At 41.4% G+C, this 26,076-nt stretch overlaps 2 protein-coding genes across 4 annotated transcripts; one reads left to right on the plus strand and one right to left on the minus strand.

Moving 5' to 3' along the window:
- Window positions 1-530: 530 nt before the first annotated feature.
- Window positions 531-5,778, plus strand: arl3a (ADP ribosylation factor like GTPase 3a). The gene is made up of 6 exons (XM_027023618.3): window positions 531-662; window positions 1,881-2,024; window positions 2,636-2,752; window positions 2,992-3,042; window positions 3,367-3,552; window positions 3,744-5,778. Exons 1-6 carry the CDS (start codon window positions 660-662, stop codon window positions 3,789-3,791), a joined length of 549 nt encoding a protein of 182 aa, XP_026879419.1. The 5' UTR covers window positions 531-659; the 3' UTR covers window positions 3,792-5,778.
- A 5,859-nt stretch (window positions 5,779-11,637) lies between these two features.
- trim8a (tripartite motif containing 8a) lies at window positions 11,638-25,940 on the minus strand. 3 transcript variants are annotated; one of them, XM_081724258.1, is made up of 7 exons: window positions 25,577-25,940; window positions 23,022-23,813; window positions 17,585-17,680; window positions 14,416-14,649; window positions 14,094-14,125; window positions 13,855-13,970; window positions 11,638-13,749 (listed from the first exon to the last, which is right to left on the minus strand). In XM_081724258.1, the coding sequence occupies exons 2-7, from the start codon at window positions 23,613-23,615 to the stop codon at window positions 13,115-13,117; spliced, it is 1,707 nt and encodes a 568-aa protein (XP_081580384.1). In that variant the 5' UTR covers window positions 23,616-23,813; window positions 25,577-25,940; the 3' UTR covers window positions 11,638-13,114. The 3 variants fall into 3 exon arrangements, with proteins under 3 accessions (XP_081580384.1, XP_081580385.1, XP_035387545.2); XM_081724259.1 differs by having other exon boundaries at window positions 23,022-23,816; XM_035531652.2 differs by having other exon boundaries at window positions 24,186-25,940.
- Between the last annotated feature and the right edge of the window lie 136 nt (window positions 25,941-26,076).

Here is a 26,076-nt window from a genome sequence, read left to right on the forward strand (position 1 = left end):
TTGATACTTAAAACTAAAATATTTGTTTTGTACATGTATAGATTTTATTAATAAATCATGTCTTGGTTAAAAAATCTGTAGCGAAATATTACTTTTGCCATGCTTTGCTCAACCACTGGACAGAGTTTACAAGTTCTCACTATAGTGAAACTTGGGTTCCTTAATGAGAATTGTGAGTATTCTCTGTATTCATCACATAAATGTCACAAATGTTACAGCTGTCTTTGGATTTTAGGTGGTACCTTTTTATGTTTTGGTGATTAACAGTAAATGTATAAATAATATAGTTTAAAAGGACAAACATTTTGACAGACTTTCTTATGTCAGTACATCATTTATATTCAGCAAGCATTCAAGCACTATCATAATTTGGAAATGAGGACTGCTTATATACCTACAGATAGAAATTAAAAACCAAAGCAACCTATGCGTGACATTCTGTTGTTAATGAAAAAAAGTAACTAAAAATATTTTTCAGTCAACACTGGTGCCCATTCCATCAGTACATTTGTTGCAGTGGTAGTTCACCGGCAAAACTGAGAAGGGGAAAAACTATATATACGTTGTCTCGCCTATTGCGACCTTTTGCCAGGTCGTGACGTCACTTGCCTCCCCTAGAAACCTTCCTCGGCGTCTCCGTAGGAGAAAGAATATCAAACATGGTTTGTAGTTCACCTGGTGATTGATTTATTTTTAAGCAGAATAGAGACAGTCTGTATTGGTCATATCGGTATTTACTGCCAGATACTTTATAGGAAAGTAAGGAATGATATTTTTGTCTTTTAGAGCCAACACGAAAATTGATGTCGCTAGCTAGCTAACGGATTAGCTAGCTAGCTATAGCTGGGAAGATAAGATTGTATGCATCCTCGAAATAAGACAAATCTCTAAATAAGACTATCTATACCCAACTAATATTTGTTGTTAACTGTGCATTGTCCCGTTACTTGTTGGATACTCGCTAGCTATAGCTATATGAGTATTTGAATATGTTTTCAAGTCTCTTCACGCTATCCTAAATCAGGTTTGAAAATAAGTGAATATTTTTTTTTAGCTCGTACAGCTGTTTCTAACTACAAGTTAGGAACTGATCAGACTTTAACTAGTGAACTAGCTATCGCTTAGGATCCGATTAAACAAGCAAACAAAAACACGTAGCTAGCTAGCCATTTGAGTCTATTAACTCATTATATTATATTATAATCACGTGTTTGTTACGGCATAATGTTACACCTGGTACAGCTCATCAGCAAATGATGAAGGCTTTCATATTCTCAGTTTTATTTGATGTTTGTAAAACGATAGTCTATTGTGAAAAACACCTCATTTCTAATTATGAAATATTGTATCCTTCAGTAGTTTTTGAAAACCATACTGTAGCCATTTCACTCAGCTGGAATGAAGTCAAATGTGTTTTATGTGATCTGAAAACCAATTCTGGTTCAGTCCAGGAGAATGTTAAACTTATAATTGAGATTCTGATTATTCTCCCTCATCTGTTTTTCCCCTACTTAATGCTCATTTATTCATTTTCCCAATCACATCTTAATCTGTCAAAACCTGTAATGCCCTAGAGTACCCCCTTGTTCTCAGCTGTTTAATGGCTGTAGGTCAGATGCACATGCAAGCAGATGCAGGCAAAAAAAATCTGGCTATGGAAATCAGCCTTGGGGTCTTGACTGAAAGAGAGAACAGCTTTCAGTCAAGGAAAACTTTACAGCTTTCAGCCAGTGTTTACATGTCCAAAGTTAGGTCAGCCCCTTAGAGGTTTAAGTACTTTTGATAATTTTAAGTTGTTTTGTCATTTATTTCCCATAATGATATTTTCCCTTGTTCACCTTGTTATGAGAGAGTGCTTTGATTAAGTCTTTGGGTTCCAGGGTTTGTTATCAATCCTTCGAAAACTGAAGAGTGCCCCTGACCAAGAGGTGCGCATCCTGCTTTTGGGTCTTGACAATGGAGGAAAGACAACACTACTCAAGCAACTAGCTTCTGAGGACATTAGTCATATCACTCCCACACAGGTACCCATGCACACATCCCCGAGGACATAATTTGTATCACTCCTACACAGTTACACATGCACACGCCTCTGTGGATATCAGTCCTATCACTCCTACACAGGTACACACGCACAACCTTTAAGAAGGGTACTACTGCAAGGTCGTGCATGTGCAAATTAAAACAAGCTTTATCAATACCGTGCATATATTTGTGGTTTCTCTGACTCTCTTGACTTTACTAATTAGGTAATTAAAAAACATTTATGAGCTAAGTCAGATGTATTTGAGAAGAGAAAGTACAGAACTGTGCAGTGCACAGAAGTGCAGTAGTGAAACTGAGAATCAGTCAATGCATTACCTAAATACGTGTATTAATATCAAAATGAATTTCTGTTATCAAATTGATGTAACATTGAGTTCCTTAGATACCAGTTCATTTCTAGAGTTTACAAGGTATATGTTAAAAGTTGTAATTTTTTGTTTAAAAGAAAATCCAGGGAAAGTGACATGTGCTTTACTGGTACCAGTTTCCTTATATACTGCATGTAATAAATGCGGTCAGATTTGTCCCTTCTACTGCTATATGGGTGTAAATTTTACCCCTGCAATTATGCTTCTTTCATTTTTGGCAGGGCTTCAATATTAAGAGTGTCCAGTCACAGGGATTCAAGCTGAATGTGTGGGATATAGGTGGGCAGAGGAAGATCAGACCATACTGGAGAAACTACTTTGAAAACACTGATATACTTGTAAGTGTTTCCAGACATCTGCTTTTGATGTTCTTGTAGTCAATGGAGGTAGGGAGCAGTAAAACCTGAGTAGTTTTTATTTCAGTTTGCCCTTGTGCTAGTATCTATAATGAAGATGAGCATTTTAATCAGTTCTCTATGATGTGCTGACCTGCTTAGAAAGTTCATTGTGATATTTGCATTTGCCCTTGTTTTGTATTTCTGACCAATTTCTTAAAAGAAAAGTTTCCTTTCCCCAGATTTACGTCATAGACAGTGCAGATCGAAAGAGGTTTGAAGAAACAGGGCAGGTGAGTTTGTGACCCTACCCATGACACTACCCATTTGCAGAAAATCCTTTAAGCCCTTTCATATCTATACGATGACTTTACTTTTAGTAGTCCTTTTACCAGAATGGAAAAATCACAGTGTATATACAGTGTAGGTTTGGGGGAAAAAATTATAAAATTAGTAAATCTAGCACTGGCACTCTTGCTAGTGAAAGTTCTCCCAGTTTGTAGAAAGACAATGGGTACTTGGGTACTAGAAAACATTAATAATGCAGTGTACAAACCAGTAAAAACAAGATTCACAAATCCTGCTAGAAGGAAGTGATTGTGTGGTTTTCTTCACAGGAGCTGGCTGAGTTGCTGGATGAAGAGAAACTTAGTGGCGTCCCTGTTCTCGTCTTTGCCAACAAGCAGGACCTGCTCACTGCAGCTCCTGCCTCGGAGATCGCCGAGGGCCTAAACCTGCACACCATCCGAGACCGCATATGGCAGATCCAGTCCTGCTCTGCTCTTACGGGAGAGGGAGTCCAGGTGAGCTTTACCATACAGACCCTCTGGACTTTGTGTAAGACTAGGTGTTCTTTTCTTTATATAGACAGCAGTACTTCTTTGGCAGTTTGAGCAGTTTGTTTTCCATCAGTATGCTGTTTTCTTGTGTTGACCACTTGGACTCCTTTTTATTTCTCTAGAAATACTGACTTGCATTTTTTCTGCCCATTTAGGATGGCATGAACTGGGTTTGCAAGAATGTCACAGCAAAGAAGAAGTAGGAGCATTAGTACATTAAAGCTTCTCCGGGCATTGTGTGGAAAAACAAAACGCTGTGCACTATGTGGATTGTTCACCAGCTGGTCCAGGTTACAGGGGAATGACCTCTTCTGACAGCAGCTGGGGAGGCCTAGGACAAGTCATCCATGATACTCCCCAGTTGTCCACTGCAACTGCACTGCAAGTCCCCTGCAACATTCCTCTGGGACCCACCATGTGATGTCATGAGTTCCCCTCTCACTTTACTATTCCTTTGTAAAACTTGCTCTGAAAATTCAATGCTACATCTAGTCAAGTACCACAGCCGTTAACCCCTAACACTAGGCTTACCTTACCAGTGCTAGCCATGCTTGGGTCTTACGGATGCTTACTATATTTACTATATGTATTTCAAGACTAAACTTCTCTTCTTGGCCAAGTCTGTTTGTCATCTGTCTGCAAAGGCTTGTTACTTCATGAGTAGCAGTTTTACAGTGTGTGGTCATCCATGGAAAACATTTTTGAGAGTGCTGCTTTTATGAGTGGAAACTGAAGGTTTTGTGTCATTTCTGGATGTGTGTGTGTGTGTGTGAGAGAGAGAGAGTGTCTCAGATTAGTGTACCAATTTTAGAAAGATGTGGTTTGACATTACACACTTATTGGAGGTGTCGGTATATGCAGATGCAATGCTGAGTGTTTTTCTCTGTGTATATTATTGAACACTTCTTTTACATCTGAGAGTTTAGTTCTTGAAGGGACCTTTGTGTAACTTGCTTCAAAAGAGCATTCTGCTGGCTGAGACTGGAATTGTTGACGGGTGTGCTGGTGACTGGTTTAGCAGGCTTAAGCATCTGGTTGTAGCAGTGGAAATGTGTTGTGTGTTTTTTTTGTGAGACAGTATGTGTGCTACAGGTTGGCCTGGGTCACCACTAACTAGAGCAGGTGTGTGTGTGTTTTGGGGAGGTAACTTTAATTTCTGCATTGGGTTTCATTCATTGGGTTCCAGTGCACCACAATACAATAGGGATTTATGTTGGTACCTCTAGTCTTACCACCCACTTTATTTATTTTTATTTTTTTTAAGAAACTTATTTATTTGGCATACCTTGTAAGTGTACATTCAGAGGATATAGCCCATCTGTTCATATGCATACTTTAGGCTAGTCATCACTGGTCAGTTTCTGACTACATGACCCCCTTTTGGGCTCTGCCGGATGCTCCTAGTAGCATAGCGGTCTCCTCACTGATGCCACTCCAACATCACAGTCAAATTGCATAGAGAATTGTTCACTGTCATAATATCCGCTCAGCAATGGTCCTCTGGTCTGGAACTATCTAGTGATGAATGGGGTGGAGGGTGGCAGAAAAATATGTGCATGACAACAAATTATAATTATACCCAGATTACAGTTTGTAATTATACACCTATAAAATGTACCTGTAAGATTTGTGTACCTAATAAAGTAACCAGTAGGTATAGATGCAAGGTGTTTCTGATATAGAGGGTGGTGAGTGTATATGCTGTTGTTTTACTATTTTATTGTTGTTTTTCTTGTTTGTTTGTTTTTTGTTTCTTTGTTTAGTTTTTCCCTCATTCATTTGATTGTCTGAGTAAAACATTTGAAATGAATATTACAATGACTGATGTTCAGCATTTTGAAAGATACAAAAAAAATGTTTGAATTTATACAAAAATCATCTTCCATCTAACTGTTTCTATGGAATCTCCAACATCATATATGAGAAGGAGATGCTGCTGGCACAGTAACAGACCAAGAAATATTGGTGTCCTACATACTGGGTTCTTTTGGTGTCTTCCTGTAGGCAGCCGGGTTTTTTGTTGAATGCAGGAAATTATTGTAAAGTAGAATGTCTGCTGTCCTATTTGGTCATAGTTCAGCGTGACTTAATGTATGACTCTCTTTTGTAGATTGTTTTCTTTTTTGTGTCTTGTTTGCTTATATTTTTCATATTTAGTGATTAAAACACCATGCTGTCTGTAACATTTCACATTGTTTTTATGACTGATTCTTTCGTATGATACCCACCATGCTCAAACTAAGATGAGAATGTAGCTCTCATGTCTTATGACTTGTTACGTTTTGAGTTATCTCAAACTCGGGCGTGCGTTTTAGGAAGGTGGGGGAGGCTGTTAAAATGGAATGCAACCCACATGCTGCATATATGGCATGCCTGTCATGATAAAGCAGCTTCATGATGTTGAAGGAACTATTCTGAACAAAAGACACCAAGTTGAAATTACAGTAAACTATTGTAGTCATTGGTTCAATCAGGCTGATTTATCTTTTCTTTTTATTTAATTCCTCAGAAATGTACGTCTCATTCATTGCTTTAAAACATTTTCTAGTCTGTCTTCTTTAAAACTGGAAGCTGTGTTTTTCTTTGTTTTAAATCTTAAAGGAGTTCTTTTTTCCAGTACGTTCTCTAAGGTGATATGTGAATAAAGAGGCCTTTTCCCTCTCTATACCCTGGGTGAATGTGCCAGTGTGACAAGTCAGGCAGCACTCACTATGTTCAGCCAAAGTTCCCCTCCCCCTACAGAGGGCAGGCCTAATTTCATGATGCCATCAGGCCTTATGTTACTATGGAAACCTCCCCAGCTGCTGCAATGCTCAGGTGGGAGGATAGAGACCTGCTGCTCCTTAAGGCTCTGTATGCCCTCCTCAGGTTTTCCTAGTGTGTCTTACCTTGTGTTGGTGAATTTATTTATTTATTTAGAAAATGGACCAAAGAATCTTGAAAGAAATGATCAATTGTGCCAAAAGTGAAAATAAATTAAAGTTTTCTTTTGTATTTTACAATCCCCCTGTTTAATACCACGTTTTGTTCAACTGCTGAAAGGGTTTGATTCTCAAGCCGAGCAGTCTGCATTGTTCGATCTCTCTACAACAAAGTGTCATTTTCAGTTTACAGTGTACTTCCTTCATTCATTCACTCTCCCCTCCCCCTGATGTCAGCTTCTAACTGTCTCCCAGCCCTCACTGGACATTATAGACAGCTTCAGGCCTGTCAGCACCATTAATGTTCTGCTGCGTTGTCCAAGCGCAGGTCAGAGAATCTTTGAGTTTGAGTTTTGGGCCAGACCTCCGGAGGAATCCCGTGGGTCAGGGAGGGCATGGCGAGGAGGTATTACTTCCTAAGAGAAGGCCCTTCAGAAGAGTTGCTGGGCTGTAACTGGATCTTCACACACAGGAAGGGTGATGATGGAAAAACTCCCTGTCTCATTTAGACTGAGCCAACGTGGGTGCCTCTGCTAACAACATTTTGCTGTGTGAACTGATTAATCATTTGACTTCATCAATTCATTCATTCATCTATTCATTTAATTTTTGTTTGTCAATGGTCTAGCATTATAATTCCAAACAAAATATTTTCAAAAAGAAACTAAAGAGAAACAAATCAAATTAAATTTGAAAGAGTTTGGAAATTACCAGTAAAACCATTTCAGAAATTAGCATAGGCTTTCCCCCCACCAGGTAAAGGAAAAAAGCCACAGATTTAAGTACTTTTCCACACATAGCCTTAGTCTGAATAATGAGTCTCATATGGTGGTCAGTATGGCACCTGCTGGCTGCCACTTCATTCCAAGCTCTGTATCATGGGCATGGCTTGCTTTTATGTATCCAAGGAAACCTATGCTCACTTTCCAGAGTTGGGAATGGGAAAGGTAATTAACCTATGGAGGCACTTTGGCATGAAATCCTGCTCCAGATTCAGCCTATGACTTCAGTACCTTTATCGCTGTAACAAATACTTTGAATAAAACAAAGGGAGAAATCTCTCTCTCTCTCTCTCTCTCTCTCTCTCTCTCTATATATATATATATATATATATATATATATATATATATATAGTTACATTTGATCAGTTCAATATTTCCTCTTACATCTTTATCACATGGTAATTTGTGATGTTAATTGGTTTTGGTGTGAGGTATACTAATCAGTATGTGTAGTCATGTGTAATGTTAACTCACTGGGCTGAGTCATGATGACACATACCCAGGAAACACAGTTTTATATATATATATATATATATATATATATATATATATATATATATATATATAATATTTTTGCCCCGTGCCACACTCACACACACACACACACACACACACACACATATATATATATATATATATATATATATATATATATATATATTTGACATTTTGAGTCTTTTGACTTATTTCCAACTGGGAATTTACTGCAAGTGCAATTATGTCCTGTATACTCTGTGAATTCACTCTGAAGTCAACCTGTGCACACGTAGCAACACTGGTGTGTGTTTGCTTTTGTTCATGGGCGCGGCCACATGCACTTGACAGCTGTGTGTTTCTATGACAGCCGTATGTGTGCACATGCCCCAGCTGAGGGGCCTCGGTGAAGGTGCGTGTTTTACTGCCACCGCTGTGCTCAGAGGCCGACTCTCAGCTGTTGTGCAGCTGCTGTTTGCAATAACTGCCCCCGAGCCTTACTCATTTACCCGCTTCACCCGATGACACATCACACTTCTGTTTCTAAAAGCCCCCTGCCTAATCAAAGACATCCACACACAGTGTGGGATGAGTCAGGCCCACAAGTACTGCAGAGAGCCACTGGTTTCATATTTCTGTAATGAGTAACCAGAGACTGGGGAAATCTGCTGCTCTGGCTGCCATCTTTGTTACCTGAGTGCCCCCCAAATTATTAACCTATGGGCCAGGGAATTCAGGCCATAATGCTCCTGCTTCAGCACAGTCATGCGATGCTTCCTGCAAGCCTTGCCACCCCTGTAGATGCAAAACAGAGCCCATATTTTTGTGTGCAGTAATATCACTCTATTTAACCAATGTATTACCAGCACAACTAAAACTACCATTACATTTTTCATCAGTGTCTTTATGTGCCAAATTTATTTCAAAGCCCACAAAACAGAGATTATAATACATTATGTTGGCCGTTAGTTTCAGGTATCTGGTATGGTATATTTTACAATGGACTTGAAACCATCAGGCGGGTTGTTTCAGGACTGTATTTGAACACTGCCTACTAATAGATTGTGCTCTTAGAACAGAGAATAGCTCTCATGTTGAAAATTACCCACAATGCCCCTGCAGCTGCCCTGGCTGTGTGGCTCTAGGCTCTAAAGAGGGATTTCAGATTATCCTCATGGATTTAGGGATTGGAGTCACAATGTGCTGGATGGCAGAAATCTTAATTCTGCATGGTAAATAGATTATTGGGCATGCGAAGGACCGAAAACACTCTCAGGCTGGGATGGGAGGGTGTGGTCTTCACACAACTGAGTGTCGCATTTTTTAACCCTCCCCCCAACGAGGCCAAGAGGAGGAAGGAGAGAAGACAGAACGTCATTAGCCTGTGTGCTGGCTTTATTGCACTGTAACGTTTGGCTGCTGTGAGAGGCCAGTGGCTTTGGCCTCCTGCACTTCAAACTGGTCCCTGCTGCGGTTTCCTAGGGTTCATACTCTCCTGCAGAGCACATTTGCTCTCATTCCTGTTAGCATGAAATCTGCGGACAGCACAATGTCCTTTTGGTACCAAAAGAAAGGGCTTTTTGTTGTTGTTTTTTTACCTGGAGCATGCAGAGTACGGGCAATAACAGGTATTTTTAAGGGCCTTAGGAAAAATTGTTTGCATTATGAATCTTGGGTATGTTATGTGTTTGCTTGCATTAATCAACAAAATTAATCAACAAAGATGAACCTCAGTAATCGTCCCTGAGCTGTGGCTATTAAGGATATGTCATGGTATGCATGAGCTGCCCGTGGTGAAATATGTATGCAATGACATCGGCCCTTCTGGAACGCTGATCTGTGGTGAGGACTGCAGAATCATCAGAACTGTCACTGAGCCATCACTACAAAGGGAATTAAAACGAGACCAATGCTACAGAGGAAGGTTCTATAGAGCAGCACACGTGGTTTAATAATGCATGTTAAAAGAAAATAGAGCTCATAGCAAATTCTCTTTAATCTGATTAGCTGTCACATGTGACACTTCAACCAATGCATAGTAAGACTTGCCGACCGTGTAATTGGGAGCCGCAACGCCCTGGACACCAAAGAACCAGCCCCGGCCTGCAATAGCCTCAAAGGCAGAAAGCACTGTGAAGGATTCTGCAGCTTTTGCACCATGTCTACACCCTTATCTTGCTCTCCCTCTCTTCCCCTCTCTCACGCTCTCTCGCAACCACCTACACCCTGAACTCAGCAAGAGGAGAAAAAAAAAAAAGGAACAAATCATTGTCTGATGTGGACTCGGTCCAGGGGAGGTTTTAGGAGTCCTAGTTGGTGTTATCTGTCCTCTCGGGGCCTTGTGAAATATGACCAAGGCAGTCATGATCAAGGGCGGAGAGGGGGCCGAGGCTGAGCGGCGGCTGTGCGTTGCGCAATCGCCGCTTCCGGCAGGCCTGAGTCCTCCCCCGGGCTGCAGCAGTCTGCATGAGCAGCCAGCATGACCAGCATCATGGGACAGCACAGCTCTGAAAAACAAACCCATTGTGGAGTGCTCCGAGCATATGGTGCGTCCACCCACGGCGAGACGGGGGGGGGTTCGGAGCAGAAGAAGAAGATGGATTCTATTCAAGTCTCTAATTGGTCACAAAGTGTTGATGGCGCCCTGTGTGGGTGTGTGTGTGTGTGTGTGTGTGTGTGTGTGTGTGTGTGTGTGTGTGTGGATGCGAGGGGCTTTGGGAGGAGAGGGGCAGGAATGTTACACTCCATAAATAAATGATGAGCTTCTCTTGGAGACTGATGACTTTCCCCTTCTCCTCCTTTGCCCATCCCCCGCCTGCAGCTGCCCCCCCCCCACCCGCCCCATCCTGCTCCTGAATTCCACTGCGCTTTAATGGGGCTGCGTGTGACGTAGCGCAGGGTGACCCCCAAGAGTCGCCACTACCTCTGCCATTCACCATTTCTCTCCAAGTCTGCAATGCGGGGGAACTTTATCAGATCTTCTGGGATTATGATGACTCGCTGCTGTTATTCCGGTGCCTGCCTTGCCACTGAGGCATGCCTTCCAGCCTGCCGTAGGTGATGAGTCAGGCAAGAACTGTGTAGTTTTTACAGGAAGGCCAGATATTCAAGTCACGCCACATAAAGCTCAGTAAACAGTAACAACATATTCCTAGAGCCATAAACCAATGATTAAACTGCCTGACAAATGATTAACTTTCTCTTAAGCAAAATCCCCCAGACCTGTCACGATAAACAGAGACAGCAGTGAGAAGAGTGATCAAAAGACAACATCCTGTAATCATCTATTGACCGAGTGCAGGTTATGATTTGTCCTTTTTTGTTGTTTCGGTGATGTGAAATACCGAAAACCTGCTCACCTTAAAATGTAACATGCAGGCATTTTGCCAGACATTACAGTGGATGCCTCCTCTTGTGATCAATCCAGGCTTCATCATCAATCAGTTCAAAGAGGATTTATATGATTAGGAACACAAACTAACTGGCACTGGTGATTCTTGGGCTGTGCTCTGCTAGGAAAACAAGAGGTTTCATCTCAAGGGCAAATTGTCAAGGAGATAGCTGAAGACTGAGGCCCAAGAATAAGTCTGAAGTGCAGCTAAGGATTTACATGTGTGCAGTCACATTATTCCTGGAAAAGACATATCTGAGTGAGACAATGACTATGTGATGGGCAGTTTTGTGGAATTAAAAAATGTAACTGTACACAGGGACCTATACATGGAGTTCAAATGATGACCCCTGGTAACCTTTAAATAATATAAATAATAATATAAAAAGAAGTTGTAGAATAACATCTGTGTTTAGAATTTGATTCATTCAAGTGTCAAGACCAGACGTCAGACCCATGAACAGCACCACACAGGTCTGGCTCCAGTAACTGCTGTTTATTTTTTAGGTTAGGGGCACACCTTTGTGTTGCACAAAATATGTACAAAAAGACTGTACTGTATACACTTGTTTTTCAACCGACATTTAATACTCTTTTGAAGCACAATGAACTGATTTTCAGAACTTCAGAGGTTCATTCTGTCTTCTTGTATAAAATACATGAAAAAATGTCAACTGCCATTTTCTACTGAGACCCAGTTTAGCCTCTTGGAGTTCTGGGTGCGTGGAAAAGCTTTTTGGATTGCTTAAAGTCACAAACAGGAAGTCAACAGATTTTCAGCATGTTCCTGACAATCAGCGTTGCACAGTGACACACAGACCCAGCAGACTCTATTGCCCAAAAGGTTTTACAGAGGAAGGATACCGTATCTACGCAATTTTATGATCACAGAGTGAGTGCACTGGCTGATCCTCTGGAACATGCCTTGCATGTGCTTGGATGCAGGAAGTAACCATACCCAACCGGAAGAAGAGTCCAGACATAATGTTTCAGGTGCAGTGGTTTCAGAAACGTCTATGGAAAGCTTGTGCCCTCTGTGAGTGGTCTATCAAGAGCCTTCCAGGATTAGAAACTGTATTTGAGTGTCAAACTGTGCAATTTGATTCCTTCTGGGTGTTCTCTCCTGAACAGAATTAAGATCAAACCTTTTTTCCTACTTCCTGTCAAATCATAAAAATATTAATGTCATTGTAAACATGTGAGAAAAAGAGAGCCTCTTGCCTTTTAGGTGTTTTTGTAAGAGGACAATCCCAACTCAGCCCCCCGTGAACGGAGTTAAGTTACATATGGTTTGGGCCTGGAGCAGCCAGCTACACATTAACCCAAGCTGCTGTAGGAGTGAGTAAGTTAGGAAAACAACTGTATCCCTCACCTTTTTATCTCTCGTCTCTCCCACAACTAACAACTTGTCACGAGGTGGGCATTCTCGCTAACAGAAATAAAGAGGTTTGAAACCATGTAAAAATAGTAAATGAGGTGTGTTTCCCACAGTTACATCTTGAATTACAGACCGAATTTATGACAAAAAGAAGCTTCCTCCTCCCCTGGCACCCTAAAGGCAGGAAGAGGGGGTGGAGAGAAGACTCCAGACTGGCCCCATTTACAGGCTAACATTATCTGCTCTGGGTCAGCTGCATCTACAATTATCCAAGATCTGTTCGTAATTTTAAAAGCACAACTGCCATAAGTCCTTACAAAGACTTAAAAAAAAAAAAACGCACAGGGGCAGGCAGGGATTTGAGAAGCTTTTTGAGGCTTAAGATGGAAGCTAATGAGATACATGTTCAGGGAGGAAAAAAGACAAAGTGCCAAAATTCAAGCTGAAATATTCTGTATTTCTCGTTTCCTTTAAATAATCGGAGATAAAGCAAGGGTGAAAATATCGGTGAAAGAAAGTTAGAATAAAAGAAACGGAAAGTCAAAGAAACCCAAAGCACACTCCTGATGCTCGCAGAAGGTTAACTGGTGACGTAGTGTTTAGCTGAAGACTGGCCGTATAGCCCATAGAAGTCAGGATGCCTGTGGCTCTGGGAGGCGTCGATCCAGTCACGCATTGAGAGACCCTGCAGGGGCTGGGATATGGAGGGCGTGGAGGGCAGGGGGTGCGAGTACTCCTGCGTCCAAGGAAAAGAGCCTGAACGTGGGTAGGCCTGGTGACCGCGGTGGCTGGACACAGAGGGCACACTCGAGCAGTAGCAATTGTCCACCGTGCACATGAGGATCTTGCGGCCACTGTACTGCGGCAGCACAGCCTGCTGGGAGGAGCCGGCGTTGGGGTAGTGGGCAGGGCCGAACACCGAGCTGGAGTGATGGACGGGCTGAGCGCCGGCACCGCTGCTGCCGAGGCCCACAACGTGCTGGGTGGAGCTGCAAGGGGCCAGGGGTGGCTGGGCAGATGTTCCGTCAGCCGAGCTCGAGCTCGGACCCAAGAACTGCTGCTTGGCCACGGGACCCGAGGAGGAGGACTCCAGGAAGCTGGTGGCACTCTCAGGGAAGGCAGCAGAGTGCTTGCGCTTCTCAGGGGTTGAGCCGCTCATGCTGCAGGGGTAGACAGGAACGCTCTGGAGGAAGTGCGCAGGTGCAGCCAAGGGCACTGGACACACAGGAGCAGAGACACAGAACAACAGCGACATGAGAGGAGAACAATAGCCAAAGATCAAAGTGGTTTCTATAGAACCAAATTCCAGGCTTGATGTACCTTCAAGCATTTTCCGGAGGCTCTTTTCCTTTTTGGAAATCTCGGAGAGAAAGACTTTGGAGTTAAGGTGGCCTACTTTGTAAGGAGGTAGCACACTGCCTGTACATGTCTGTGATCTGCAAAGAAAAAGAAAGATGTTTTGATATTATATAATAACAAATTATATCTGGAAATAAACATAAATAAATAAAAATACCTTTTAGCATTCTGTAATCATTATTATTAAGTGAATAACTTACCTATCCATGAGTATCTTCACAGATTTTGTGTTCTGGAAAATAAATGAAACAGGAAGAGGAATTACAAGAAAAGTAGACTACAAGCTACTGCATGACTGCCTCTTTGTCTGTGGGCATGGAAAATTCTGGAAGCTCTGATCTTGTGACAAACACACGCTGTGTTGAAGTATTTCTCACAGGTATGGCCACATTCACACTGCGCATTTGTGCGAGTGAATGCGAGCATGTGGGTGTTGGCGTGTGTGGGGGAGATTTACAGCAGAAGGCAGTATGAGGGAGAGAAAAAGAAGAAGGGGAACGAAAGGGGGGAGGGACATCTCACCTTCATGAAGTTGATATCATCGGCTTTGTCGAACAGCACCTGGACAGAGCTTAGCATTTTTTTGGCCTCTTGGCGTCTCTCGTTGAGCTGCAGGGCCTGGCTTGAGTTCTCCTGGCAAAACTTTGAGCGAGCCTTCTCCAGCACCTCCAGAGTCTTCCCCAGGTCCTCCTCGAGGAGCTGCTGCATCTTCTGATACTGCATGCGAACCTCCTCCTTCAACTGCTCTACCTTATCCTTCGCACAGGCACACACACAGACACGAAATGTAGACATGCACATATGGACACAACGACCAAAACTGTACAAACATCAACATACAAAAACGTTGAAGTAATTTGCTCAAGATCTGTTTTGGACGACAATATGCCATTTATAGTGAGTGTCCAAGTACTTTTAAAATTAGTCCATGACTAAGCTTAAGATGCTGCCTAAAATAAGCCCACAATGTTTTACACAAATATACCCACAATCCCATATTATTCGCAGACCCAAATTGAAAATAAAGAGTCAAGTAGTTATAAAGTGTCAAGTAGGCCTAAATTAATAATCTCTAAAAGAGCAATAGTGCAAAAAAGCAATTAAACTGCTATTTTCATGAAAATGAAATCAGTAGATTTAATACACTATAGACAGATGACAAACAATGATGTGCTTTTGACAGCAGAAAAACGTATTTATTGGGCTGGCAACTGAACAAAGCTTTGATGGTTCAAAGGATTTGTCTAAGCCCAGTGTACAACAGAATTTCAGGAGATCTCTGCTTGATGCATCTGTACTTTGTATTATAACTTGTTTAATTTAAAACAAGAAAAAAATAAATACAGAGATTTAGTATTTTTCCAAGATAAGTGCAAGTAAATATGACAACAGTGGATTGGGAAAAAGCCCAAACGGGGCTTTACCAATATGGAGTCTAAGTGTGTGTGTGTGTGTGTGTGTGTGTGTGTGTGTGTGTGTGTACGTGTGCACGCACTTTGCACTTTGCTTACACAGTGGATGAAAGACCTCAGTTCAAAATGTCCTGTTTCTCTGCAAACCTTGTGCATGCACTCACATACGTATGCACACGCGCACGCGCGCACACACACACACACACACACACACACACACACACTCTCACACACTCTCACACACACACACACACACACACACACACACTCACAAACACTCACTGGCCAGAATTAGGTACACCTGTTCAACTGCGTGTTAATGCAAATATCTAACCAGCCAGTCACTTGGCATGAAGTCACAGCCAACAAGAGCTGTTGAGTTCAAACTGAGCATCAAAATGGGGAAGAAAGCAATTTAAGTGAGCGTGAACATGGTGTAGTTGCTGGTGCTAGACGGACTGGTCTCAGTATTTCAGAAACTGCTGATCTACTGAGATTTTCATGCACAACCATCTTTAAGGTTTTATAGAGAATGGTCAGAAAAAAAGAAAATGTCCAGTGAGTGGCAGTTCTCTGGGCGAAAATGCCTTGGTGATGCCAGAGGACAGAAGAGAAAGGCTTGCACTGGTTTGAGCTGATGGAATGGCAACAGTAACTCAAATAGCTCTAGTATCTCTGAGCATGCAACATGTCAAACCTTGAAGCAGATGGGCTACAGCAGCGGAAAACCACACTGGGTGCCACTCCTACCAACTAAGAACAGGCAACTGAATCTAGAATTCTCGTGGGCTCCCCAAAATTGAAGATCTGAAAAATGTTGCCTGGTCAGATGAGTCTTCTGGTGTGACATTCAGATGATAAGATCAGAATTTGACATAAACAACATGAAAGCATGGATACATGCAGCCTTGCAACAACAGTTCAGGCTAGTGGTGGTGGTGGTGTAATGATGTGAGGGATATTTTCTTGGCATACTCTGGAACCCTTAATACCAACTGAGAATCGTTTAAATGCCAGAGCCTACTTGAGTATTGTTGCACACCTCGTAAATACCTTTATGACCACAGTGTACCTATGTTCTGATGGTTACCTCCAGAAGGATAACACGCTAAGTCACAAAACTCAAATCACCTGAAACTGGTTTCTTGGACATGACAATGAGTTTGTTGTACTTAAATGGCCTCTACAGTCTCCAGATCTCATCATGTCCAGATCGCATCATGTACAGCCTATGAATATGCAGCACCAGCATGATGCCATCGTCAGTATCTACCAAAACCTCTGAAGAATGTTTCCAGCACCTTGTTGAATCTATGCCACAAAGAATTAAGTTCTGAAGGCAAAAGAGGGTCTGGTACTAGCAAACTGGTACTATATATATTTCATATATATATGAAATAGACTTACTATATATAATAGACTGTATATATACCCAAAAAAGATTCCAGGTGAGTAACTGCAGCGTACAGTGAAAGATGCAGAGATAGCCAAAACTGTAGTGACGTACACAAGGTGTCCAGAGAAACAGGACATTTTGGACAAAGGTCCTTCATCAGCTGTGCAACGTGCTTCTGTATTTACAGGAGGAACCAGTTTATATGAGAAAAACTAGATGTTTAAATCATAACATTCATTCCATGCGGTTGTAATGTTCTAACAGTGTAGATCAGTTATTTTTCTTTGCGTTTCCTCATTTTATTGGTGCTCTAGCATTAACTGGCCATGCAAACAGATATCTCATTAATGCAGTGTCCATTAGTATTAAAATGCCTTGCCACTGTAAATGATAAATTCTTAATTCTGACTGTCTGAAGGTGTTCAACAAAATGATCAGCAAGCCCTCTCTTGGTTTCTCCCATGTAAAAGTGGCTACCCCTTCATATGTGTGTGTGTGTGTGTGTGTGTGTGTGTGTGTGTGTGTGTGTAGAATGTACAGACAAAAAAATGTAAAAAAAGGAAAGAAAGAAATCAGGCTAAAAGAATTCTGGGATTCTGGGATTTTGGCAGATTCCCCCACACCCCCCACTGCACTCCGTACTTAGTGGAGTGTAGGAGTAATGGAGAACAGGTACGAGACAGGAAGGTGGTGGGCTGTAAAACTCATCACAGAGCAGTACAGGCCAGTTAGGAATATATTAACTTGGAGGGAGGAGATTAGGGCTTGGTCTTTCTGCCAAACTTCAGTTATGGTCTAACTCCATATGTAATATTAATGAGCTGCATACAGCAGACATGAGAGAATAGAAGGGTGTGTGTGTGTGTGTGTGTGTGTGTTTTACCTCCACCTGCCGTTTATCTGATTCCAGCTTGTACAGTTGCTCTTCTATGTCTTGCACTCGATCATCAATACGATCTTGCTGTTTCATCAACATTTGCTGAGAAACAGACACAAAAAGGTGAAAGACAATATAACTATGTTAGCAATTCTGTATTTCTGAATCACTGTTAGTGAGCTTTCAGTACAAACATACAAACAATACATATAAAGCCAAATTGCCCATAGCATACAGTATATGATAAATTGCATATTTGGCATGAACAATACAGATGAAATAAATACATTTGAAAAAATACAGATGAAATAAATACATTTTGATTTTTTTTTGTTGGGGGGGGGGGGGGCATTTTGCACTTATATAATAATAGCTTCTTTGGAAATCAGGGTGCATAGCAAACAAGAGGTTAAAAAAAGAGGACCAAAGTGACCCTATGTAAACACAGTATTTTTCATTCACCTCTGCATAAAAACCTCTAATATCCTGCTCTGTGTTACAGCATCTCTATGACAACCAATTCCAGCAACCGTATTACAACCAATGAGGAAAACAAAAGCTGCCAACAATGAGACTAATTAATCTGAATCACCCTCCATTTTTGAGCACACATGCACATTTGCCCATCTGATTCTGCCCCCTATTAAGTGTCTGGACGGTTTTTAAATTGGATTCGGAAGAAGGCACTAACCCCCAGCATCTCCCATCCCCCAGCTGAATCAAAGGCTGCCAAAGCCCAGCTTTTACAATCCCTTCCATTCTCTGTCTCTTCTTCGCATGGCTGAGGGGAAAACACTGTATCTAAAAGCCAAGAAAACTCTACATGCTGCTAGATAACAAGCCTATTCAGTTGTAATCTGATAAATGTTTATGCCATACATGCAAGAGTGCAATAAGCAGCCTCAGTTGGGAAAAGGGACGCCAGCTGTCATGACAACAAACCTTGTGTGCACGTATGTGTTTGCATTAATAAGCATGAACAGAGAAAAAGACGACCGAGAGAGAAAGAGAGAGAGAGAGAGAGAGAGAGAGAGAGAGAGAGAGAGAGAGAATGTGTGAGAACAAGGCCTGGCTATCTTGAATTCTCTCAGACCCCTTGGTTTCTCTCCATTTGACTGCACTGGTTTCAGTGTCAATGACAGATTGTCATGATTGTTGTGCACAGCGGCAGCAACTGCCCTGCAGTGCATGTGTCATGGCTGCTGGGTCACCAGGCAGCCCAAGGGAAGAGACATTCTTGAGGGCTCTAGCAGCTGTGATTCTGAAAACCTCATCATAGGTCTCCAGAAAAACTAAATTTTACCTCAAACTTGTCACAAAACAATCCAAGAATAACACAACTCCCTGTATTGTATAATGGAAAAAAGTCGTTTTGAAAATAAGCATTTTGAGGACCCATTTTGCTACAAATGACTAGGACATAAATAATGTCCATTATTTTAAAACATGTTTAATGTTGAACTATGTTTATGTTCAAGTTCTTTTGTGAAAGCCATGAACGTCTGTCTCCTTTTTTCTCACTTGCAGAGAGAGAGCCTGGTGCCAGCAGAGGTATCGGAATCAGAATTAGTCAACGGTTGCTCAACAACCGTAAACTGAGCACAGGAAATTGTATATCATGAGCTCAACAATAGCCTAGCCAAAGAACATGACAAATATGCTCTGATTGTGACAGGAAGTTACAGCAAATTACTGCTCGTCAGCTACCACGCATAGCAGCAGTTAAATGAGGTGCTTTTCTAAAAGGAGGGTGAACTTTATTCTACGATTAGAATAGACTGTGAGTGTTAGTGTTAACATGAGTGTACCCATATACCATATTCCCATCTGTGCCAGTTCTTCCCATTTCAAAACCTCACAGATGTGCAGACATGCTCTGTATATTCGTTTTTCCTACAGATTTGAAGGTAATATCTAAGGAGTATTTAACCAACCAATAGTAAATGCCTGTCTTTATGATAAATATAAGCATTTTAATTGCAGTGACGCAAATCCCCATGAAAGGCTATTGGCACCATTTTGTAGTTTTTTTTTTTTTTTTTGTTGCTGAAGTATATGGAAGTTCAGACACAGACCAGAATAATCAGGTTTCCATGAGGCAGCGTGAGGGGTGTCTGTGAATTTCACAGTTAAATGTTGGATAGAGTTGATTTATTTCTGCAATTTGTCAGTGAGTGCCCTGTGACTCAAAACAACCCACGTATAGCCAGAGCAAAGACAAAAGGTCATGTATCACTGCAATGCAATGCTCTCAAGAACTGTGCAATGTCCTCAAGGGTGTAATCCAAACAGAGATTACAAAGGGAACAGCCACTTGTACCGTAATTATATTTGATAATATTTTCATTCTTAACGAGAAAGATAATCACCGATTTCTGAAAAGCAAACGAGAGTGACTTGCTCACGTTTTTATAATGTGTCATAACCATGATTCCCTGTTCAAAACACGTCCAAAGCGCGGCACAGTACTAAAGGAAAGGTCGACACATTTCAGATGCTTCCTCCTCTCCAGCTTCTTATGGGAAGAAACGATCCGCGAGTTCAATCTCCTGTATTCCATGACATGTGTACCATGCTGCTCGCCGAAAGCTTTCAGATTCTAAATGGAAAGACCAGCTACAAAGTAAAGACATGCCCCACCTTATGAGGACAACTCAATCAGCAATGCAAAGTGGAGCAACATGCTGATAATGAGATGACGGTTGTGACGGTTAAGTGACACCAAGCAAGGGAGCTACCTACCATGAGAATTATAGAAACTATAGGCCAGATTCAAAAGAAATAAAAAGTTCTCCTGACATGTACAGAAAGTACTTATTCCCTCCACCACAAAAGAGTCTATTTAACAAATGTCACTATAAAGAAATTAATGTGACTGGGAACACCTGAGGACTATTCACCATTCTGTTAGGGACACACACAGAGAGTGGACATGGCGAATGGTGCTGGTATGATATGCATGTGTGACATGCCAGCCATGTGACCCGGATAAAGCCCGGCCTGTGTCCATACGAGCCAGCCCTGCTCCCACACACTTGTGTCCAGTGCACCAGCAGCTTTGTCTGCTTTAATCCCTGCAGCACAGGCCGCAGTTTGCATGGCTGATGAGCTTCGCACGCTCAGATCTGTGTGTGTGTGTGTGTGTGTGTGCGGTTTTTGAGATTTCCTTTGCATCTTCTTTCTTACCCGGTCCCTGTTTTGCTGTTTAATTTTGACCTAAACAAAGACAAAACTTCCATTTTCTAGCTTTGAAAACCAGATAGAAAAGACAAGAATAGAGTAAGGAATAAGGCTTTTTTAACGCTACTTTTAAATTCAAGATCTTCATGCCCTGAGGCAGGTTTAGGAACATAGGCAAACGGTACCACTGTCATAGACTCGATTCCAGATAGTCACGTTAGAATCTGGCAGATTTCATTGTGGCACTGAGCAAATTGAATCTGATGGATGGCATGAACCACAGGTGATGCAAGAAGACTTGACTTACAGCAGCACAGCCCGACTCATCACACTCTGTGGTGGGTATTTCACTGAAGTGAAGACACTCATCAGCTCACATTATAAAATATGCTCCACCTTCTCCAACATGCAGGGAGGTGGGGGGCTAATGGGTTACATGTTTAGGCTGTATTTTCACCTTAAAATCAACGGAGTTTCTTTCATGAATATGATTCTGAAGTTCCAAGATGGTCCAACTGTATTCAAAACTGCTTGATGCTTACTATTACAAGCCTAACACAATCTGGACTAAACACTGGACTTTATCTTAAGAAACACTGTCTGTTTTTAGATACAATTCTGTGAAATGGAGATCAATTTCTACAAAAAAGAGGTAAAACCTTTTGGAAATCTTATCCAAAAATATAATAACATTATATAATATGTATTATAATATGTGTTATATATTATATAATATGTAATAACATTATTACATTTCCTCTTCAACAATATAACACTATCCTGTACTCCAAAACATGCCTATGAAATGTACTTCATGTTGAAATGAGTAAACAGCCAACACTGTAGACAATCACAAAATGAGATTACAAAATTGAAATCCTCCTCCTAACTCGTTATGACGTCCTTCCTACCAATAACTATGCGGAACAGGTAGACTGGTGAGATGGGAGGGGTTGGGGAGGGCGGAGGGGACGGACAGAGTGGGTGAAGGCAATGGTTCAGCAACATAAACGCCACTTCCTCCAGAGGCTCTCTTATGATGTCATCCCTACCAAGGCGAGAGAAAGCACTTGTGTTTGGGGGAGGAGGAGAGAGAGGAATGGGGTCACACCCTTCCTGCCTCTGCCTGGAACTCACATCCTTTCCCCACACAAGGGGCAGATATTACTGTAGGACTGCTTGAGTCACTCTATATATATGTACTTGAAAAAGAAAGAACAGAGGGATGTGTGTGTCTTTCAACAGCAGCTGTGGCCAGAGCAAATTCACCCGCCACCCCACCCTATTTGCGGAGTCTTGGCTGCCTGAGGAGCCATGACACATCAGCCATCTGAAAAGCATTCCTCCACGCATCCAAGAGTTGGCACTGCCAAGTCCAGTAGCATCAGCTCACCTCACAACAGCTCATTATTGTTTGGGAGGCAGCTGCAGAAACACTATGCAGTCTTCCTAATACACTCCCAATGTCTTAGATACTTTTCTCATCTACATTTCTGTCATTATCACATGGCTGGATAAAAGCACGTGACTCTTACGTTTGTTGGGGATTTTCTGTGTAGCTATCTAGATACACAAGTGCAGAAAAGAGGTCTATAATAGTGTTACACATTTTTGACATTTTAGTTTAGATCATTTTCCACTGGCTCATCAGACTTAAAAAACATTGTTGGAGACGTCCGTAGCATCATATTCTGTGTTCAAAACATGTATTTTTCTTTCGTTTGTAATTTAAAGGTCATTTAGATGTTTAGATTGATTAGTTTGTTTTACCAATTAGGAATGGTTGGCCAGAGCTGCTGCGCACTACCAATTTAATTTTGCTCGGTATGCTAACTTGGTGTATCTTTTTCACTTTTTTATGAAAATAAGGTCTGTCAGTTTCAAATGCCAATTTATTTATGTAAATGTTATAGTTTAACTGCTTTTTGATTCTCTGAATTTCATCCATACGCTAAGTGAGTCGTTTACTTATTACCTAGCTAGGTTAGCTAGCCAAATGGGCCGTCACGTCATTACTAGTTAGCTAGGCTATGTACCTCGACGCAGTAGGCCAAATTTATGCAAAATAATAGTTCAGTAAACGTCAGTAAAATATAAACTTAAGCTTTTATCGTCAGACAACCGGTTTACCTTGTCATCGTGTGGTGGTGCTTGGTTCGAAAATAAATTTAGCTATGGCTTTTGCACGACACAGGCTACCATTTGAGGTTTTTGTTGTGAAAATGTCTGATATAGTCTTGGAGAACTACGACGATCTACTCACCCTTATGTCATTTCGACGTACTTCCACGTCGCAAACTGCATGGCCATGGCTAGCCGCACATCTGGAGAAGCAGCAATATTGGCAGACGGCCACCTGTTCCGCTTCGCAGTGATAGAGTCTATACTCATCATGCTGTGGACAACTCCAAGCCCGGACGTCCTCTGCGTCGACTAGTAGATGTCCAGGGTTTGGAGAAGGCTGTTGAAGATGAGTCTGAACGTGTGACTGACAACAAGGTGCGTTGCAACGGAGACAAACTTTCTGCGCTGGAAGGGGAGGTCCTCGTCTGCACAAGATGCACTGCAGTATTGCCGGTGCTTTCTCTGCGTTTAGTGCGTTGAACTTTTCCACTATGTTAGTTAGTTTGATGTTTTTCTCGAGATTTGGCTTCTGGTTGTAGGCGTGGTTGCACTCCGGGCACCGTACCAGTCCCGTGTCTTTAGCCCAGGCCTCGCTTATACATCCGCGACAGAAGTTGTGCTTACAAGGCAGTTGTATAGGTTCCACGAACACATGCAGGCATATCGGGCAAATGAGTTCCTCTTCGAAACAGTTTTTCCAGTTCTCAGCCATCTCGATGGCTTGCGTAGACATCCAGGTTTCCAGATCAGGTTTGAACCTGAGCCTATAAACTGTTCAACCCTTCCAGGAACGTAAGTATTGTACTTCTAGTTTTTACAAGTTTTGGTTTATTATGATGCGTAGATTCCAAAAATCGTTATTCGAAAGCGCTATTCAGCATAGTTCTAGAGCGTTCCACTCGAAATATTTTTCGAAAACCAGCAAGAAAATCTGCTAACAAAAATACCAATATATTACATTAGTGACATCCACGAGCAAGACCAGTGAAAATTTGTCCTGTTGACATCTGTTATATATATATATATATATATATATATATATATATATATATATATATATATATATATATATATAAACAAATGTCAATTTGTTGATAATATTATCAATTTGTTGAAAATATTAGTCACTCTGACAACGAAGCTAATGCATACATATCAAAACGAGCCTTAGTTATATAAAGTCAGTGATCCGCTGAGTGGTTAAATACACATTTCACCACTCTTAAGTTGATTCAATCGAATTTGGGGGCAGTTTAAAGCTATGGGACAAATCTGTCCCTTGGTCCTCAAAGGGTTAACGAACCTTAAGTGAGTTGACACACTTCAGTCATTCTTGTAACTCCTTTATGAAAAGGTGCGTGTGGTTCCAATGATCCACACATGCGTAAAAGTCTGCCCAAACAGCTGCTGATAAGCCTCCATGAACATGCCAAGGGAGCGTCTCTTCCGCCCCTGTCCAAGTTGTCAGTAATCAAATTCCGCAGCGAGCAAGAAATAAGGAATCTGATGTTGCAATACTACTGCGTCGGACGTGTTATTGCAAACCTATGCTGGTTCATAAGAATCCAAACCGGGGACGTAGCTCTCCAAAATAATACACTAGCTCAGAAAAACAACATTTGGGCTAGATTTGTGCTCGTTATATAAGAATAAAGGTGCACAGACTATAACCCTGATATACCTCTGAATTATGTATTACGAACATATTACTCGAACAAATCTAAAGGCTGCCTGGGAAAGTTGTTCAACGTAGCCGAAGGCGTCTGTGGAGCCCAGAAAATACAGAGCATCCAGTTAGATCACACAATCGTTCTGATCCGTACAACGTTTCTGAAATAATGATTTCAGTGTTTAAAATATAATAAAATATTCCAGACTGCGATGGAAGTTACGTGATAAATTGCCGTAGTCTAATGCATAGTCAAAAATGTTTCTCTAAAATAGCGTTTCACAAGTCTATAAATTTAAACGAGGCATGCATAATCATTTACAAAGTTTAAAGCCACATGTGACCGTACTACTCGTGCCTTGAGCTCAAACCAGCTCAGAAATATCTCCAAACACGAAACGGCATCGCTTGTGCCCTGTGCTATCGGTGGTAAAGGCAGCCCCGTACTAAAGCACTCAATCACGTAGAAATGTGATTTGTGTCTATGACACATGACATTTGCCCCAGCGTTATTATAAGGCTAATGTCTATTTGAATGCTGTGCACGATCCGTTGAAATATTAGCTTATATGAATAAAAGAAGAGCCTTTATCCTAGTCGTAAAATAAAATGTAACCGTTGTCGTTTTACCCAGTGTGTAATTATAAGGAAGTCAGTCAGTAAAACAAGAACAAACTCTCTCTACAGTCGCGATAACATACTGAATAAACATTTAAAATGTAAATGCGCATTTGACAACATTTTCATGAAGCTTTTAAGCTTACGATCCCGAGGACACACGCAAATCTCTTGATCAAACTCAGTTTTAGCTTTCGCAAGGCTATTCTCTTGCTATCTGTAGTCGTTAAACGTTAAAGAATTTTCTGAAATATTACGCCTTTCCATGTTTAGTTAGAGCGTTTACCTACCCACATTTTATAGCACTGGTTTGGATTAATTTTAGTTTAAAATAGTGAACACCATAACGCGAAGCATTTTTGTTCAAGCTAACTCGTTTAAAATATTTATGTATTATAGCCAGATACCTTCTTGTTCTTAAAGGGGACGATATCGTTTTGTCCTTGTTATCGTTTACTGTCATCAGCCATCTTGTTTTCCTGTTTAAAGCGCATTTAAAACGATGTATCTATTTGTTTTTCTGCTCATTTGTATACTCCTTTATAAAGACGTGTCAGTTAAAAACAGAAATATCCAAAGAATTCGGCGATCATCCATAAGACGCATATCTATAAAGCTGTAGTCCTTAAGCAATCGATGGATCCGCGCCGTATTCCAGTCTGCATCTGTGTTATTATTTATGATTTTTTTTCTTTCAAGCAAATCCTTGATGAGAGGAATGCAGGCACAGTACTGCAACTCAGGATACAGTTCACATGTACACCCCCTTCCTTCGTCACGTGATCTATCGCAGCATTGATACATTCTAAAGAGGAGGGGTTTATGAGCGAAAGGCGGAGCTTGGTTTAAAAGGGCAAGGCTTCATTTTCCCTTACCGTGGGATCGTCATGTACTGTACTACCCTTTC

This window comes from Electrophorus electricus, chromosome 12 (assembly GCF_041902795.1).
Source record: "Electrophorus electricus isolate QZ-2024a chromosome 12, ASM4190279v1, whole genome shotgun sequence".
Classification (NCBI taxonomy): Eukaryota; Metazoa; Chordata; class Actinopteri; order Gymnotiformes; family Gymnotidae; genus Electrophorus; species Electrophorus electricus.

Bases quoted from the DNA above. Each gene is read 5' to 3' on its own strand.
- arl3a (XM_027023618.3), top strand. The intron at 2,753-2,991 runs GTAAGTGTTTCC...TCCTTTCCCCAG, and splicing joins TTGAAAACACTGATATACTT to ATTTACGTCATAGACAGTGC. The intron at 3,043-3,366 runs GTGAGTTTGTGA...TTTTCTTCACAG, and splicing joins GGTTTGAAGAAACAGGGCAG to GAGCTGGCTGAGTTGCTGGA.
- trim8a (XM_081724258.1), bottom strand. From the start codon at position 23,615: ATGTCTACGCAAGCCATCGAGATGGCTGAGAACTGGAAAAACTGTTTC. The intron at 17,681-23,021 runs GTGAGTAGATCG...TCTGTTTCTCAG, and splicing joins TACGTCGAAATGACATAAGG to CAAATGTTGATGAAACAGCA. The intron at 13,750-13,854 runs GTACATCAAGCC...CTGTGTGTCCAG, and splicing joins CCTCCGGAAAATGCTTGAAG to TGCCCTTGGCTGCACCTGCG.